This window comes from Electrophorus electricus, chromosome 6 (assembly GCF_041902795.1).
Source record: "Electrophorus electricus isolate QZ-2024a chromosome 6, ASM4190279v1, whole genome shotgun sequence".
Classification (NCBI taxonomy): Eukaryota; Metazoa; Chordata; class Actinopteri; order Gymnotiformes; family Gymnotidae; genus Electrophorus; species Electrophorus electricus.
Genome location: NC_137502.1, coordinates 17859580 through 17879212, shown reverse-complemented (window position 1 = coordinate 17879212; position 19633 = coordinate 17859580). Strand labels below are relative to the sequence as shown.

Sequence of the window (19633 nt, the reverse complement as noted above, 5' to 3'; positions counted from 1 at the left end):
TTCACCTTTTGCCAGGTTCCAAGAGAAAGGAAACCTGGAGGTGCTGCTCTTCACTATCCAAAGCAAGCTCAGAGCAAATAACCAAAAGCCATATGTGCCTCATGATGGGAAACTCATCTCTGACATCAACAAGGTTGGGAAAATTGATGTTTGTTCATTTGTAAATGTAGGGAAGTAAGGCTTAATTACTTCTAGTTTGACTGGTGGTATAAGCCATGTAATTCTACTTATGTCAATGGCTCTGATATTTAACTCTTCTGTATAATTGTTTATTGGCTTCAAATATTTCCATAATATTTTAATTACTCTATATTCTATATTAATATTAAAATCTTTGAATATTAAAAAATTCTATATTAATATTCTAATATAAGCAGCTTGTCTGTCTGTTCACTGTTCCAAGGCATGGGAGAGGCTAGAGAAGGCAGAGCACGAGAGGGGTGTAGCTCTAAGAAAGGAGCTGATTCGCCAAGAGAAACTGGAGCTCCTCGCCCAGCGTTTTGATCACAAGACCACCATGAGGCAAGCCTGGCTCAACGAGAACCAGCGACTTGTTTCCCAGGTCCGGGGGTGGGTGAGGGGTGGTCACTGGTGAATCAGCCAACGCATAGTTTGTGCACATGTTTTACTAAAAATCATGATTTTATATTTAGTATAAAGAGGCCACAAGGTGTTTGTTCACCCATGAACAAACATGACCATGACCATTAAACTGGTCTTATTCCAGAGTGACTATCATTCATTTAAGACTAATCTTTTTCCACACCCACCCAACTTTCTCCTCCAAAGACCAAAAAACCCAGACATTTTCTTTTCTGATCTGTTTCTGTCCTGAGCTTGTCCTTTTGTTCTCTACATGTGCTTCTGCTGCTTTTGAACCATGGATTGGTTGCTCTCTGTGCATCTTGCAGGATAACTTTGGCTATGATTTGCCTGCTGTGGAGGCAGCCATGAAGAAGCATGAGGCAATTGAGGCAGATATTTCATCCTATGAGGACCGCATCAGTGTGGTGGTAGAGCTGGCAGTGGAGATGGAGGCGGAGGGGTACTACGACATCCGTCGCATCCTGGCACGTAAGGAGAACATCCTGGGACAGTGGGGCCTCCTCAAAGAGCTGGTGGTGGGGCGGAAAGCACGTCTGGAGAAGAACCTGGCACTGCAGAAAACCTTTCAGGAGATGGTGTACATGATTGACTGGATGGAAGAGATGCAGGTGGGAGTGCTTCCTGTGATTGTGTGGTAATTTTCCTTTAGTGTCCTATATCTGAAGTATCCATAGGACGCTATGCAGTTTTTTCATAACATAACATAATAAATAAGAAAATGCTTCTGTGTGTGTGTTTTCCTTTTTAGATTTTGCATTAGCATATTAACCAGCATATTAACTACTTATCTTTGTGTTGTCTTCATTGTCTGTAGAAGTGGTCATGGATATGTCTCGAATGAGTCATTTTGGGCCACTCTTTCCTTCTACAGGTTAAACTGCTATCTAAAGACTATGGAAAACACCTGCTAGAAGTGGAAGACCTGATCCAGAAACACAACCTGCAAGAGGCTGATATCACAGTACAAGCAGAGAGGGTGGAGACACTAAACATTGCTGCTCTTAAATTCACCACCATTGAGGGTATGTTTATCTTGAAGGGTTTAACAAGTTTATTTTAGCTCTCTGATACATGTATTTTAACTCTCTGATGCATGTGGTCATTATATGATGATTTTTCTTCATGAGAGTCCTCTGCAACAGAGTTTGAAATGATGGCCTGAGAGTTTCCGGTCTTCACCACAAGGGGGCCTACATTTATTCCTGTTGTGCTTTCATGCCAATTTAATCTGTGTAATTTAGCACAGACTATCATGTCTGAAATGCCTTGTCATGTTTACCACTTTTTCCTGTGCTGAATAAATAAAAGTATGAATTCTAAAATTTTAATGGCAAACAGTTTGTTCATATATTTGATATAAATATCCAGATATTTAATAATTCTTTTAGAGCAGTGTCTTTGATCCTTTTTAGAGTTTTTTCCTTTTTTCTTTCTTTCTTTAACTCTTGTCTTCTTCTTTCCCCTTTCTCTCTCTCTCTCAGGCTACCAGCCATGTGATCCCCAGGTGATCTGTAATCGAGTCAACCACGTCAGCACCTGCCTTGATGAGCTGAAGCAATTGGCAGCGAAAAGGCGCTCAGAGCTAGAGGAGTCACGGGAGCTCTGGGCCTTCTTCCAGGAAGTGGAGGAGTCCGAGGCCTGGATTCGTGAAAAGACTTCTATCCTGGCCACCCAGAGCTGTGGTAAGGACCTGAGTAGTGTCCTGAGGCTTCTGCAGAAACACAAGAGTCTTGCTGGGGAGCTACTGGCCCGCCGCACCCTTCTCCAGCAGACTATGAAGAAAGGCAAACAGATCCTGACCCAGAAGAGCTTCAGCATGGCCGGGATACAGGACAGGCTGCTGGAGGTCAAAGGAGAGTGGAAGCGTCTGGAGGACCAGGCCACACAGCGGCTTGGCCAGTTACAGGAGGCGCTGGACTTCTTCCAGTTCAGCACGGAGATGGACGATTTGCTCGCCTGGCTGCAGGACACCTACAGGCTGGTGTCCAGCGAGGACTTTGGACATGATGAGTACTCCACACAGTCACTGCTCAAGAAGCACAGAGGTGTGTGTGAGGACATCGACAATCACCAGCTACATGTGGCGGCCCTGCACAAGCATGTGGCAGTACTGCCGCTGCATTTCCGTGAGCTGGAGGAGGTGCAGGCACGCGTGAGCGAGGCTGAACAGCTCTACGCTGAAGTGGCTGAGGTGGCCGTGCTGAGGCAACAGTGGTTGCATGACGCGTTGGCTGTGTACCACATGTTCAGCGAGGTGAACGCCTGTGAGGTGTGGATCGATGAAAAGGAGCAGTGGCTGAATAAGATGGAGGTGCCAGAGAGGCTGGAGGATGTGGAGGTGGTGGCCCACAGGTAGCAGTGCCGGATCCAGCTGTCCTGTGATGCTGTAGCTTAGTTTATAAATTTATAAACTAAACATAGTTTAGTAATCAACGTTTCAATTAATTTATCAGTGCCAGTGTGGAAGGCTTAGGTATTAAGTCATCTATAAATGGAGAAATTAAACATCAAACATATCCAAAATAAAAAAGATTTTAAAAATATATTGCTGTTTAGCTTATAATATGCCAAAACTGTAATATTTAGTTTAAAAAAAACATGGCACACCATGATACCATCTTCAGACCAACTCTAGAGATGGGCACCCAGATCAATTGCTTCACAAATGAACTGAAGTTGAAGTTGACATTAAGGTCATATTCATTTTTAATTGTGTCTCAATAGAGTAAATGCTTGTGTACATAATTAAAAAAGAACAAAATTGCACAGTCTGATTCAAAATTGCTGCAAGGTTTTAGTGTAAGGATAGATTACTGAGCTACACTGTCACAAGAGAAGAGATGATAGAAGAGTTGTTCAACATGAAATTCTCAAATTCACAAATAGTTCCATTCCTGCTGTGCTCAAATGTCTCTGGCATGCTCCTGAGGCAGGATCTAAAAGCTGTGAAAGTAGCGAGTCACAGGTGACCTGCAGAAATGTGACGACATATATGTCAATGGCTCATGTGCCACCTGTCCTAGATTTGTATTGGCTAAGAGCTTTCTGCTTGGTGAGGTGCCTGAATAGAAGGTATCAGATTTTTATGAGCATTTAAAAAAAATAATAAATAAACATTGAAGCAATGAGACTGATTTTAAAATGCTGTGTGTAGAAAGTATAGTAAATAGTATATTTAGTATATATGCTAAAAAAAATTATTTACACACAATAATGAAATGCTTTGTTGCTTTCCACCTTTGTAAACCCCAAAATGCACTGTCAATGAGCATCAAACTTGTAACAGCATGTGGTTTTGAAAGAGAGTGTTTCATATTAAGAGGCTGGTCAAGAAGAAAGCTGCCTAAATAATGCTGTTATACTGGCAGATTTCTCTTATTCTATGGGCTGCAACTAGTGATGTCAAAAACTGGCTCAATTATTGTAAATGATTTTTATTAAGATTGTTTGTATGTGTGTTAGATTTGAAAGCCTGGACCAGGAGATGAACAGCCTGATGGGACGCATACTGGATGTCAATCAAATAGTGCAGCAACTCCTGGACAGTGGCCATCCAAGTTCCACTGAGGTCAGAGGCTGTCAGGATCATCTTAATAGCAGGTAGAGTACACCGGTGTGCTTTCATGTGTGTTTAGGTGTCAAAATACTGAAGAATGAAAAGGGATGTGCTTGGCTATTGCTTCAGTTGAAGTGAGTCAAATTTATAGTCATAAGATAAGCACAGCAGTTTCACTCTGCCATTACCAAAACACAAAGTAAAGCAAATCTAGGACCCTGTTTTCATGACACATAGCTCTAGGTCCTATGTCAAGCACTATAACAAAATTGCAAAATCAGACAGATGTGCCCAAAAGAAATTTGATGTGTTATTTTTCAAGCAGGCAAATCCAGAAGCACTATGCACAAAGAGAGTATATGAAGTGGAAAATAAGGAGGAGGGTGTGATGATTAATTAGCATCTTACCAGCCAATCACCTTACTTATCTCAACTCTTTTAATCAGATGTGCTAATCCCAGTGGTTTTGCAAAATTTGAGTGAAAGGTTGCAAAGTGAAAGAAGACATAGAAATTAGGGACACCAATAATATATTCCATTATCCTGTTAAAACACAGCAAAATAGGCAAAAATTAGCAGTTGAAAATAAAGCCTGCAAATGTAACGCTCTGGAAATATAACGCTACTGGGGTTAAGTATTGTATTGTGAGCAGAGGTGGGTAGTAACTCGCTATATTTACTCTGTTACATTTACCTAAGTACCTTTTTGAATAAAATGTACTTTTGAGAGTTGTTTTAAAAGAGGGTATTTATACTCTTATTCGAGTTCATATGCGAACTACAAGCATCAGTGTTCATTTATAAACTACAAGCGTCAGAAAAGCAGCTGAAATGAACTCATGCCTCAGTTTGAGGCATATTTTCAAGATTATAAAGATTATAGAGGTTTCATGATTCTAAAAACTAAAGTTTGTTATTGATTTGATATATTTAAGCTATATTTCCTTCAACCACTTAAAAACGCAGTTATTGGATATTCAATGTAGCTAGGATATCTAGCTAGCTAGCCAGTCTGACTAAACGGTCACCTAATTACAATCTAAATATAACGAACAGTAAGATTTCCAGTAAAATACCCTTGGCAAGAGCTCAGATCACAAAGTGATCACCAAATCCAATGCTTGTGGCTTTTGTTATATGCACAATATTTAGCCAATATGAAAAACCTAATGTAGATTAAACATAACACACGAACTAAGTAGGACAAAGACCCAGAGCAAAGAAAAACAGCTGTTTATTAATTATTTTTGCATGCTGAACCCAAATATGTTTTCAGTTTTTTTTCACTCATTATATTTACATCTACATGTATGGAATTTAGCAGACATGAGCTGCAAAACTGCTTTAGCTGCCTAGACAGGGCAAAAGTTTACATCCCATTATATTTACATATCATTATGTATAGTACGCCTATGGAAAATTGGTACTAAGGAAAGTGGAGCTCCTCTTTGTTGGCAAACTATTGCTGAAGCGAAATCTTTAAACAGAATGAATTCAATGTAAAAAGAAAAATGTGTGTGTGTGTGTGTGTGTGTGTGTGTGTTTGTGCCCGCCCGGTGTTATTCAATGAGATGCTAATTAAGTAACTTTTAAACAGATACTTTCTTACTTTTACTAATAATAATTTAAATGACTACTTTTACTTCTACTTGAGTAATTATTATTTTAAAGTAACTACTTTTACTGGAGTACAGCTTTTGGCTACTCTACCCACCTCTGACTGTGAGGTATTGTAAGTATTGTAGGTGAGGTATTATAAGATTTTAACCTCCAAAGCTAGGGCTTCCAGATGGTATACTCTTGTTATATACAGTAGGGAATGGTGGAACTGCAGTATATGATTCAATACATATGAGTCTTCTATTAAATAAGGTGCAGATTTTTATTATAAAAATACTAGTGCCGCAATTATAAAGTTCTTCAAACTGTAATGTTAGTTATCATCAGTGGTCATAACTCTGTTCCATGGACAATGCATATATAACAGACCTTTGTTTTCATCTAACACAATTGGAAAATGCAAGATTGTGTTTGGATTCAGATAATGTGCTGAGGAAACAGGCATTGGGTTCCGTTTTCATCAGGTTTTCATGACACCTTTACCTTATTTCCAAATACCTCCTAAGATGCAGAGACAGTCCTTGTGTATGCATGAAAACAGGAACTCTAGTTTAATTGACAATCAAATTTGACTGTTTTTCCAGTGTCCTGATTTGGAGTGTTGGAACCAGCTTGGCTGAGAAGTTCAAATCTACAAGCACACACGCTAACACACACACACAAACAGCACCTTGGGTCATTCATTTTCATCTTGCTGCTTTCACAAGTGGGCAACTGTAAGCAGTGACATGTGTGTGTGAAACACTCTGGTGTTGCCATTTTGGTCCGACCTTGGCATAAATAGTTTTTCTAACAGTGCTGCCATCTGGTGCGACTGCCACACGCAGAGCTAAACTGACCTGGCCACAGCTTGCCTGGCCTGTCTCAAATGCCTTGTCCCTGATTTCGCTTCAAGTCTCCTTGCTCACTTTAGACATCAGTGCATTAAAAACTGTAACGTGATCAGCAATTTTCATCTTATTTTACGAGGACTAACAGTGCAGTTTCTTTTGGGCATGGTTTTATTTGATTTGGTGTGATCTTTTGAGGCCCTGACAGTTGACCCAGTTGCCAAGCCCTTGAATTTTGTGTGTGTGTGAGTGTGAGTGTGAGTGTGAGTGTGTGTGTGTGTGTGTGTGTGTGTGTGTGTGTGTGTGTGTGTCTGTGTGTGTGTGTGCACTCTTGAGTTTGTGATTTCACCTATAAAGTAAAATGACTGAGTGAGTCATGTTTGGGATTTAAAGTCCTATCCATTGTCTATGAACTAATAACCTTTCAGAATAATACACATCTAATTCAAGATGAATTTTGTAGAAAATAAAATAAAAAGTGACAATAAAAGTGCATGTACTATACGTATTGTGTGCTAATTTGGCATAACCAAAGATGTCATTAACATGAATGTTGTATCCACAGGTGGAACCGTATGGTGGAGCTGGTAGAACAGAAGAAGGATCATTTGGACTCCATCCTGCGCATCCAGAACTACCTGCTAGAATGCACAGAGATCAAGTCCCAGATCCAGGATAAGCGGAAAGCTATCGATGCCACCCAGTATGTGGGCAGTGACCTGGGCAGTGTGCTGGCATTGCAGCGGCGCCTGTCCACCATGGAGGGCGCTCTAGCCGTCCTAGAGCCCAAACTCATCCACCTACAGCAGGAAGCAGAGGAGCTGGCCACCTCCCACCCGGACAAGGCTGTGGAGATCCTGCTGCCCTTTGAGGGCATAAGCGTAGAGTGGGAGGAGCTGAAACGGACCCTGCAGGGCTGTGAGGACTCGCTCACAGTTGCCGGTCGCCTGCAGCAGTTCATCCAAGACCTGGATTCTTTCCTCACATGGCTGGTGCAGACGCAGACGGCGGCGGCTTCAGACGAGCTTCCCAACACGCTGGAGGAGGCCGAGAGGCTCATCAACCTACACGCAGCCCTCAAGGAGGAGATCGGCCGCTACGAAGAAGACTACGAGCGCCTGCAGAGCGCGAATGAGATCCTGGAGTCGGAGGACTCGCCGCTGCCTCGTGCTGCACTGCAACAGTGGCTGCACAAGCTGGATGTGGGATGGAGCAAGCTCCTAGAGATGTGGGAGAGCCGTCGGGATGTGCTGGTGCAGGCACACATCTTCCATCTGTTCCTAAGGGATGTGAAGCAGGCTGAGGCCTTTCTCAACAACCAGGTGAGGCCAGGTGATACAGACCATCACGTGACTCTGATTTATCTCTCACACAGTCATGGGCTGGTGGACAGTAGACATATTCAAATCACAGCCTTCATTGTCTGGGTAATATGAATACGTATGTCTGGCTAATACGTATGATGAAGCAGCCAACCAGTTGCTTTAAGTATCTGGCTAACCACTACTGATTACAAAATCGAGGACTGGAGTCAAGATAGAGATTTGAATATCTTGATTTTATACATAAGTGAAAGTGAAGTGCTTCCCAATACTTTGTTCTTACCTCTGGCTGTTACATGATCAGCTATAGAAATACCATGACCATCATAACAAATAAACTTGGGATGAATTTTCTAGAATCCCATACAATACAAAAATGGCGAGGTAGAATTTTTAATACAAGATGGATGGAATGTGAATCAAATATTTTTACTATCATATTGAAATATCACAAGCATCAAAGCATCTTAAGGCCTTTGTTCACTTTTTATTCAGAGGTTTGCCACTGTTTTTAGGGTCATTACTTTGCAAAAAAACAAACAAACAATAAACACAAATCTCAACTCAAAGCTTGCGGTGGATGCGTGCAGGCACAGAAATTCCTTTTTATATATGCCACACATGAGCATGCTTGAATAAGTCTGATAGCAATTTTCATTTTTGTGCCCTTTTTGTACGCTCAATTTTCCATATGAATGTTTTTACTATAGACAAATATTTAGAAAAGCTAGTTGATATTTGCCTTTAATTTTGAATGGTTTTATAAAAACACTGTTAAAATATAGAAAAACCCTTTTATTTATGTTTGTTTTTTGGTTTAGGATTATCGGCATTAATTTCTGAGAAGTACAGTCTGTGATGAAGGTTTTGGTGCTCTCCTCCCGTCAGGAGTCAGCCCTGGCCCACGTGGAGCTACCAACTACGGTGGAGACAGTGGAGGCTGCTATTAAGAAGCATAAGGAGTTCACCACCACCATGGAGCTGAACCTGCACCGAATCAAGGCTGTCATAGAGGCAGGAGAAAGCCTGATTAGTCAGAGCAACATCTACTCGGAGCGCATCCGAGAGCGGGTGGACCTGCTCACTACCAGGTCAGACCCAACTTTAGAAGCCATATGGATCAGTACAGAATTGATAGAACACACCTCACAGATGTCATGCCTCATGAAACACCAGCAACAACACATAGTACCTCCCTGAGGCTTTGGAAAACAGCTTACATTAATAAACTTAAAACCTCTAAAATATGATGAAATCTGGAACACAACCAGTGCTCGATGCGATCATATTAAGCAAATGGCTTTATTGTTCGAGCTGTGTATTTTATTCATGTTATCACTGTGTTTGCATAAGGCTGGATAGTTTTATTAAGCCAGTAATGCCTGTTCATGATGCTTTCAAATGCAATTGTTTAGTGTATTGTGTGAATGTAGTTGAGACAGACCACTATGTACTGAATGCCCTGGAGGCTTAGGTCTATGAGGCTGGCCAACTGCTTTGATGGATAGAGAGTGCAGATGCTCCATCAGATGCCATACTTTTTAAACAACGCCTGTCTTTAGAGACACAACAAAGGAACCCATGGACTCCGGTCTCCCTGCACTGAATGGATGAATGACAATAAAGAGCATGAAATCAGACTGTGGGGAGTTCTGAATAGTGCCTGCTCAGGCCCCGGCGTCCCCTCCTCCTTTAAAATTAAACCCCTGCAATGTTGTGTGCAGGTTAAATGCAGGCTGATATATTTCATTAAGTGTCTAGTTGTGTTTGGCTCACAGAGGGAATGAGAACCGGGAACTGGCCCAGCAGTGGCTCCGGAAACTGAACGAACAGTGGGAGCTGCAGAGGTTCCTGCAGGACTGCCACGAGGTAAGGTGTGTGTGTGTGTGTGTGTGTGTGTGTGCATGAATGAGACTGTCTGTGTGTGTGTTTGTGTGTGTGTGTGTGTGTGTGTGTGTGTGTGTGTGTGTGTATATGAGACTGTGTGTGTGTGTGTGTGTGTATTTGTGTTTGTATGGGTTTGTGTGCTGCCGCTGCTGAACATAATTCATTCAGTGTCCTAACACTATAGACACCATGGACCACAGATAATGGGCATAAACTGTGTTTGGGTCTTTAGAGTGTTAATACTCCTGTACCAGTAATAATCTTAAGAAGCTGGGTATGGGGCCACATAAAATTTTAAAACTGGGGTATAACTAATATTACATGTTGGAGTGGAAAAGGGATGGTTAGTATGGGTTTTTTCCAGTGTTTTGCTTAACTCTATGAAAAGTGTCCATGCTAGAGACTATAGATGCAGGGGTGCAGTTATGCGTATACATATTTACACATGTGTGAGTAAAGTGGTGGCTGAAAATATGGTTACATATTTCTAAGGGTTTTTTGACAGCCACAAAGCCACCAGCTTCAACAAATGATTAAACTGACTAGCTATTAACGCAAATTGATTTGCTGGATTTGTTGTATATATGCATGTACCATGTACTGGATATATTTAATCCACTGCAACATCACTAATAATTAATAATGAATTTAAAAACAAAGGAACATGCCTGTAGGTGGGGCTGTGATATCAATGCTCAAGTAAGAGTGTTTGCATAAGATAGTTGATTAGTGTAGATGGTCTGCTTCTAATTGTGCTGGAGAAGAGTAGGGTTAAATGAGACCTTGTGCCCAGTTTTTTGGGTAATAGTTGCTGTGGTTTAAGCTGTACATTAGGTGGATGCTGAGTGTGTTTCTAGTATGGCTGGCGAGGGAGCTTTACTTAGGCTCAGCCTGTTCTTTTCTACCCACGTTCAATTATTGAACACCTCTCCTCATCACATATTCAACCAAGAGAGAAGGAGAGACAGAAAAGGAACTGAGAGAAAAGGGAAAGAGAGAGAAGGAAGAGAGGGAGGCATCCTTCAGCCAGTGGAGGGCGCTCTCCTTGCATGTTCAATTTTCTTTACTGTAGAACTGACTCCATGCCAAGAGGAGGGGCTGGTGATCCAGTGCCCCCCCCCCCCCCCCCCACACACACACACACAAGCACCGGAAATGTAATGAACTCTGCCAGCCTTGTCTAATGACATATTGATTGATTGCTCTTAATTAAAAAAAAAAAAAAGTGCTGAGGTATTTTGCATACACAAGGTTTGGGCCAATGGTGTAGAAAGTGTCAAAATATTGTAAAGAGAATTAATAAATATTCCCTTTTGTACTTGTTCTTGTTTCTCTGGTTGGACTAAAAAGAGCATCTAATATTTGCACTTTTTTAGAGACTGGTAGTGTTAGGAGGAATAGTCTGTTTAATGCGTCATATAAAATGCAACTGCTGCTTATAGATTATGTGAGGGTGGCTGAATTTGTTACATAATATTGTGTACTATTATGTAGCGTGAGTCATGAACTTTTATCCCACACATATGATCAGATATTGCAGTGGTGACCAGTTAGCTCATTTAATTTTTTTGACACAAAAGCTTGGTTCCTGTGCATTAAGAAGCTAGGACTGATTCTGCTTGTCTTTGACTGGACTTTATTGCGTATGGCGGGCCTTATCACAAAAACAGCTCTCCACCAGTGCACAGTGAGAAACAAGGTAACACGGGGGAGTAAAGACTTAAATTTGGAAAATTGTTTATTCATGTGTAGCTGTTTTAAATCCTTTTGCTGTGTTGGCCTTACTGCAGCTCAACAGTAATGGTCTGGCTTTCAGGACTCCTCTGCTTGGTTCCCTCCTGTTTTTTGATTGGCTGAGTACTGGCTCTGCCCCCTTCTGCTCTCACCTATTACCCATTGACAGCTCCACTCTCTTCAAAGGCCCAACGTCATCACTGCTGACGCCTGTTAAATACGTAGGCTCCCTCTCTCCCTCTTTCTGACTCTCTCACCATATGGGTTGCTTGCTCCCCCTCCCTTACCTCCTCTCTGCTCTTCCCTTGGTGTGTCTCTCGCGGTCTGTTCTTCTGCACGCCTTTCTCTCGCCATGCTCAGATACTGCAGCAAGCCAATCGGGGTGTTCCAGAGCAAGGGCTAGGGGATCTGTGGCGTTGTGCTGAGTCGATAGCACAGAACAAACAGGAGGCAGAGAGGGAGAGGGTGAAAAAGACAAAGAGGAGAGTCGAGGGTGAGCATCTGAAGGCGCTATAGATTGGCCTGAGTAGCTGGTTCACCGCATGACAGAGGCTTCAAGCGCGACAAGCGCTTTTCGAACCATTTGGAAGAGGAGAGGCCACCTCCTCCCACATCCTCCCTCTTGATACGCTTCAACACCCACCCATCCTCTCTCTCTCGCTCTCTCGCGCTGCCTCGCCATCACCACGGATACAGCTCACACGGCCAGTAGCACTGCCTCACCGAGTTGCCTGCCGCTGTGAGTGCCATCACGGAATGGGCCTCTCCTCCCTGCACTTTTTTGGTCATTGTGTCATTTTGCTCCGTTTAGCCATGGGACTGCTTTGTCCATCTGCATCTGGTTTTCACACAGCTTCCCAAGTGCTGGTGTTCGCTCTAGGAGCAGTGGCTGCTGGGTCCTGCTCACAGTGCTCCTTCTTTGACTTTCACTGAGTCCTCTGTGACTCTTGCCCTGTGGACAGGAGAGCTGCAGTATTTTGATACTTGTCTGGGTGGAACATGTGGATTTGTAGAACAGATTGATGGAATCCTCCATTCCCTGCTGATCACTGCCGGTAATTCTGTTTGGGTTTTGGGTGTTTGTGTGTGTGATGTTTCTCATGGGGCTCCTAAGAGTAGATGAGAAAACATTCTTGTCAGATTGTTTAAAGATCTTTGAAAGGTTATTATAGCCAGCAAGCAAACTGTTCAGTTAACATTTAAGATTATTGTAGACAACAAGCAAATTACATAGTTAACATTTTTTTAAATTCCTTGTTTAAATTGTGTGCATAGATTTTGCTATGAGTGCTGTGAGTGAGCAAGTGTTTGTGGGTGAGTGAAAGTTCTTGTTAATACTGTGTATGTGTGCATGCAGGGAGAGGAAGGGAGGGGCTGTGTTTACTGGGGAAAGCTTACTAAGTAGTGTGTAAGTGTGTTATGTGTTGTCTGTCCTAAAACAAACATGTTGTCTGACATATTCCTTGTGTGCTTCTCAGCTGGGTGACTGGGTGGCAGAGAAGATGCTAATGGCTCGGGATACGTCTCGCGATGAGGCACAGAAACTGCACAAGAAATGGCTGAAGCACCAGGCTTTCATGGCAGAACTCGCACAGAATAAGGAGTGGCTCGACAAAATTGAGAAGGTGAGGAGATTTCCAAATACGGTCTTCTTCTGTCAGATGAGCATTGATGCCTTTCTCTGAGGGTTTGTGTTAATGCTGAGTGAAACAGAGAAGCCAAACAGTCATTCTGATTCTTCACAGACATTTGCTATTTCAAAACATAAATGGTTTGTGTTGTGAGGTGTGTTGGCGCAGTGCACTGGGGGCCAGCCTGGGAGCTGGCTTGTCACCGTGGCTGGCCAAGTCTGTGGTGAGGGACCTCAAGACAGATGCCAACTCAGCTGAATCTGTTACTCCTGTTGCTCAGATATTGTGTTGGTCCATGACTCAGGGGAAAGAGAGGCTTATTCAGGCCTTATATGTAGGCAGCGACAGCAAACCTTGGGTTGGGATTACATTTCTCCTTCATCTTGCAGACGTGCTAGTTTGCTATTTTTTTAATTGACACTATACGTGCACTATACGTGTGACAATATGTTGTCCACCTACCATTCTGCTAGGGTTAAAAATGCACTATCTACATCTAAACGCTTTGTGCTGCCTTTAGTTCCAAAACACATGGAATTGGTAAAACACTGATATCAGATTACAGTTTACACAATATTTATTTTCTATCAATTGTACTACAGTTTCCTTAGTAATGTTTCTTTGGATGTCCACAGTAGCGCTGTGTTGTTGTTTTTGTATAGGGCAAAGCCCATTTGATACATTTTCTGCGGTGTTTCTGGGATCATATTGAGAGTGAAAACGAAAAACGTTAGAACGTTATCTTCACATTTCAGATTTTCTGATTACATTTCAAAAAAATAGTGTTGACTCAAGAAGGGAAGATCAAGGATGACATGAGAAATGTGTCTGTATGTGTTTTTGTGATTGGGTGGATGTGTGTGCAGTTTCTCTGATTCCCTCTGTCTTACTCTTCTGTCTGTTTCTGACACAGTATTTTTATGATGGGACAGATTGGGCTCACTTTTCTTCTCTTGCCTTGAAACCCTAAACTAGTTACCGGAATAGCACACAGCTGAACTGTGGTGACTGTAAGCTTCTGAGCTTTCCCTCAGTGGGGATGCTGTTCTACTTTACAGTCTATTTCACTACCTTCCTGTATTTGGCCTGCTTTGCTGCTCAGTCTGTGAAGGCTCACCTGAAATGTTTGATTCACAACAAATTAATTTGTAGTGCTCATAAGTTTTAACTATAGATCTCCAAGTGAGGTTCGACACAATTAATGTGACATATTGTAAATACCCTTAATATTGCTATTGCGCATCAGTTTTATTGTGTCAGTATCAGCCCTATCTCAAGTTTATTACTTTTAGGTTATATATTTGTGTCAGATCACTCTGAATATCATTATTAGGGCTTGTAAAATATTCCTCACAGGGCTGTAAAGGTATCTTTTCTGCTGACCACAAACACTTTTTTAATATGTATGCTTAATGCTTCTATGTCTTATTTTAAAAAAGAAAACTCTTTATTTGTGAAAAAAAGTGGAGCAGAACTGTTAAAGCATGACTCATGTTTTGCTTATCCATCATACCACCTTGCTGAGGTACACAGTTTGGCCAATTGAGACTGGGTCATGTGTTCAGACAGAAGTTGCTTAGCTGACTGCCCTTTTCAATCAATAAGCCTGCTAGGCCCTGTAGAGACAATTTCCCAGGTGCATGTAACACATTAGTGGTCATGGAAAGCCAAAAAAAGAGCACAATTTAACCTAGAAATTTTTTTCAGAATGTATCCCTAATTCCCAGGAACTGTGGAGGTGTTTCTTATAGCACAATAGCTCCCCAGAAAAGGAAGTGGAGAGCAGATGCTTTTCAAGCTGGTGGTCACATGTAGCACCATGGGGTAACTGAGCATGCTTGGAGGATATCAGGGCAGATGCTTAACATCTGAACCAGAGAGAGAGCCCTCTTTCCCAAACAATGAAAGTTCAGCTAGGGGTGATCTGACAGATTCCCAGCCATGGGCAAGTAGTTAATTTCACTATTGGGTGGGGAAATTTTTCAGTAGTAATTCCTGAAGAAAATACCAAATTTGCCTCCAAAAGTACAGTTGTGTTAAATGTATAGGGTATGTTAATCTTAAATATTATATTATGGAAATACCATGTTACCATCCACAAAAGATAAAGTATTTTGGTATGAGAACCATGTATCTTGTATCATAAATACACATGTAGCATTTGTAACAAAACAAACTGCAAACTGAAAATCAGTTTGAAAATTCAGCTAATTATGATTTTAATTGTGTACCACCTGCCTGCATTGACATATATGAATTAGGAGACATGGCAGCCCTATACAGATATGATGGCCTGTGCAAATATGTTTCTGTTTTTTCCTGTCCCCCCTGTAATTTCTACCTGTGCCCCCAGCCACACATGGCTGTGGAAACCAAGCAGCACGGAGCAAACAGCAGATAGTATCTTTTAAACCTATGGTAATAATTAGCAGATGGTCTCTAGCAGACCTTTCTGATTTTGCCTATGCTCAGTTTTATTGGAGCTCTATCTCAGGCTAGATGTCTGTATGCAGAACTGGTGAGAATCAGAAGAGGTTGTCTTTAAGAGATGTTGGTGTCAGAGGAGTTGAATCTCTATGAGAATCACATGGATTCTGAAAGAAGTGATGTGTATTGCAATGAATGTATCTGGTGAACAGTAGCTGTTTAGCGCCCTCCTAATGACCATATGATATGAGTCCTGGTGATGTGATGTTGGGATTATTTTTGTCGTCACCAGTGTGGCAAGTAACAGCCCGTTCATGCTTGCCAAGCAGAGGGGTGGAGGGTGGGGGTGGTCATGCATCGGTTGCCAGGCAACACTCTCTCTCTCTGTGTGGAAAGGTCATTTTCATCAGCTTCTTCCTACCACACCTCCATTTAGTAAGCCAATAGGAACTGATTGGGTCTAATACCACATCAGATGAAGCAGTGTAATAGAGAAAGCTGTGTCTCTCTGATGTGTAGGTAGACTAGAGCTGCATTACATTCCACAGGGTCCCTAAGCAGTACCCCTACATTTCTTACGTACTAATCACATGATGTGGGTCAAGGGAACTGCAGCTATCATTTAGAATGCCCTGCAATGTCATCAAATAGAAGACATTGTGTGTGCTGTGTTTTTTGTTTTTGTTTGTCTTGACAGTTGGAAAATTAGACAGTTCCTTTGTTTGCTAATGCAGCTTGAGTGAACTGTACTTATGTAATGTTGACCCTATATTTTACACATAAATTAATATTTGATTGACAGAGGGATAAATGGCTTGCTATATCCAATATTTGACTCAGTCTAATGAACATTAGCTAATTTAATAAAAGTTAACAAGATACATTCACTTTCTGAATGATTTGGCAACTTTTATGAGCAGGTTACTTCAAAATCAAAATCAAAATATATGTATATAGCACTTTTTACAATGTTGTCACAAAGCAGCTTTACAAATGTTCAAGTCCAAGCCCCCAGTGAGCAAGCCAAGGGCAACAATGGCAAGGAAAAACTTCACAGAGCATGAGGAAGAAACCTTGAGAGGAACCGAGACTCAAAGGGGGGCCATCCTCCTCTGGCCTTTGTTACTTCCTCAGCATTGATAGTTTTCAGCAAAAAAAAATATGAAATATTAATGGAACTCACACATAAGTGAACTCTGACCTAATTCACTTTATTTGCTGCTTTCTGATAATCAGCCAACCAACAAGCTCAGCTAACCAGATCAGATGAGACAGACAATGATTAATGGGTAAACCTTTGTGTAAACTTCCTGTGCAATAACACTGTTATTCACTACTTCCTGTGCAAATTGAAGTTCCCTAAGAACTCACTTCAATCCCTTGTTCAGTCTGCTCCAGAGGGAACTACTAGATAGACTGGAATGCACCTTCTAGGACACTTCTCATTTTAAGATAGAACTTACAAGGCAAGACATAAGAGGTAATACAATAATGCAACAGAGTGATGATACAAACTTGAACTTAGAACTGGTTCTAGAAAAGTAAGATAATGTAATGTGGATGTGAACCTGTTTAAGAGAGCAGAAGAGCTACTGTTTCCCTTCTATTCAAAGCCCAGTTCCCCTGACTTTCATGTCTATTTTAGATTTACATAATTAATTGCTCTCGTTAACTTGTTAGGCCTGTGAAATGAACACCACACAGTGCAGCTCCTGCTGTTGTGTAAGGCTTTAGTGAAAAGGAAAAAAGGCATCTCACTCTCTCTTTCTCTCTCTCTCTTTTTCACTCTCTCTCCCTCTCTTACTCAATTCAATTACATTTTCAGTTCAAGGTAGCTTTACTGACTTGACTGTATCAGGTACATTTACAATTTTTTACCAGGTAAAATTTTACAATTTTACAATTTTTCTCTACCTCCCTCTCACAGTCTCACTCTATCTCCCTCTTGAGCTCTCTCTCTCTGTCTCTCTCTTTATCTCTCTCTTTCACTCACAATCATGCCTTTTCTCATTCCCGTTCCTGTTCTTCACCCATGCTTCTATCTCTGCATTGTTCTTTTTGATCTTACTCCCTACGTCTCGCTTTCCATTCCCCTCCGACTTCATCTTTCTCTTTTCCTAAAGCTCTCTTTAGTGATTATTATGAACAAATTACAAAGTTTTCTGCTTAAGAGCAGTTTTTAATTTTTTTTTTTAAGTGTCTGTGATTATCTAATTTTGTTATGCAATATGTGCCTTTCTAAGTGAATTTCAATCAGATGTTGGGTTTCTAACATGGATAAATCTTTTAAATGATCACCCCCAGCTAATGGGATTCAAGTCTTAAGACCATTAGGAGTGGAGGAAGTAATAGTAAGTAAGAGTAAATGCCTTTTGTTTGAAGCTGTGATGAAGGCACTGTAACGAATGCACACATATAGAAGAAGATCCAGGTGCAGAGGGTTTATTTCACCAAACTAATACGTGCAGTCAGACAGGTAAGCGTGGTCGGGTCAGTCCGGGGTTGATGCACGGGTTAGCGTTCAGGAAGTGTCTGCGGCTCAGGCAGGAGACAAGGTCTAGAAAACAGGCCGGAGTCAATAACCAGGAAAACGCACAGGATGAGGAAATGCTCGGTACACCACATAAGTAAGCAATACTTCGCGAATAGTATGTGGGGAGGAAAACCTTATAAAGGGGTAGGTAAAGAGGGGAATAGGAATCAGGTGTGCGCTAGAATTCTGGTGAGTCAGATCAGGGGTGTGTGCGATTGGGCATGGCTGTGCGGGGCTGAGGGTTGTTCCTGGGGTTCGTAACAGGCACAGAGTAAGATTTGAAAGATTTTTCAGATTTAGAGACAATTTTCAATTATCTTGAATTTTAAACAGTCAGTTACTTTAATCGTTACTATTGTGGGGACCGTTGTTGGCCAGAGGAGGATGCCCCACCCCCCTTTGAGTCTTGTTTCCTCACAAGGTTAATCTCAAGTTTTTCCTTGCCACTGTCATCCTTGGCTTGCTCACTGGGGGCTTGGACTTGGACATTTGTAAAGATGCTTTGTGACAACATCTGTTGTAAAAAGCGTTATATAAATAAATGTGATTTGATTTAATACCCCTTGTTTTTTATTTATTTTGATAGATTTTAATTTTCAAATATTTACAAAAAAAAGTAAAGTAAATATTATTGGTCATTAATAAATGTTTCCTGTAAGTTTGACTGCTGCTATATATGAGTTTATTGTTCTGTGATTTTCAGTGTAAGCTCTCTTTTGAGAGCACAGTTAGGTTGAGGATGTTTGCTGTGTGATTCTCCAGTTTGTGTCCTCATCACCCCAGGTTGAAATTGACTCGATTTTCCCCTTACTCTACTTTGATTCTTACTCAAAGTGGTCTATGGTTACTTAGGACATTACCTAAGTTAATTAGGTATTAACATTAATATATATAACATATATAACATTAATGTTACCTCCGGACATTAGTGGATGTGTATTATTTTGCACATGAATGAGTTGGATTCCTGACTACTGTCTTGTTCCCCTAGGATTGTGTTCATTTATGGAGGTCTGTTCAGACAACAAATAATAACAAATAATGCCATCTTATTTGTTATGTAGCTAATATGGCAGGATGACTTTTTCATCTGGTTTGAGATCTGTAGCTCTATCTCCTCTCTTCCACTCTCTCTGAATCTTTTTCTTTCTGCTTGCCTCTCTCTTATTTAATGTCTTCATATTTCTTTCTTTTTCTCCCACGCTTTGTCCATTCCCAATGCTTATCACTGAGTTCTATAACCTCTCCTTCCACTGAGTAATGCTGTGTGTCTGTGTGTGTGTCTGTGTGTGTGTGTGTGTGTGTGTGTGTGTGTGTGTGTGTGTGTGTGTGTGTGTGTGTGTGTGGAAAGAGCAAACTGAGCTCCTTGGAGGGAAAGAATGTGTATGTGTGAGAAAGAGAAACAGAGAGAGTCAAAGAAATGGATGTTATGTAAAGCTGCTCTGAGCACCATGTCTACCTTGCTTACACTATATGAATCCTCCCTG

The 19633-nt window shown here is 41.4% G+C and overlaps 1 protein-coding gene across 9 annotated transcripts in view; it reads left to right on the top strand.

The window, feature by feature from the left end:
- sptbn4b (spectrin, beta, non-erythrocytic 4b) overlaps positions 1 to 19633 on the top strand; it is a 65021-nt gene that overhangs the window by 23632 nt on the left and 21756 nt on the right. For 8 of the 9 annotated variants that reach the window (XM_081715899.1, XM_035525636.2, XM_027014456.3 and 5 more), the window contains 10 exons: positions 16 to 133; positions 404 to 562; positions 912 to 1214; positions 1478 to 1628; positions 2088 to 2958; positions 4069 to 4206; positions 7178 to 7934; positions 8823 to 9025; positions 9713 to 9803; positions 13034 to 13180. In XM_081715899.1, coding sequence (XP_081572025.1) covers positions 16 to 133; positions 404 to 562; positions 912 to 1214; positions 1478 to 1628; positions 2088 to 2958; positions 4069 to 4206; positions 7178 to 7934; positions 8823 to 9025; positions 9713 to 9803; positions 13034 to 13180 — 2938 coding nt within the window. Of the gene's footprint in view, positions 1 to 15; positions 134 to 403; positions 563 to 911; positions 1215 to 1477; positions 1629 to 2087; positions 2959 to 4068; positions 4207 to 7177; positions 7935 to 8822; positions 9026 to 9712; positions 9804 to 12068; positions 12611 to 13033; positions 13181 to 19633 lie in introns of those variants that run through there. The other variant, XM_035525639.2, reaches the window with a different exon arrangement.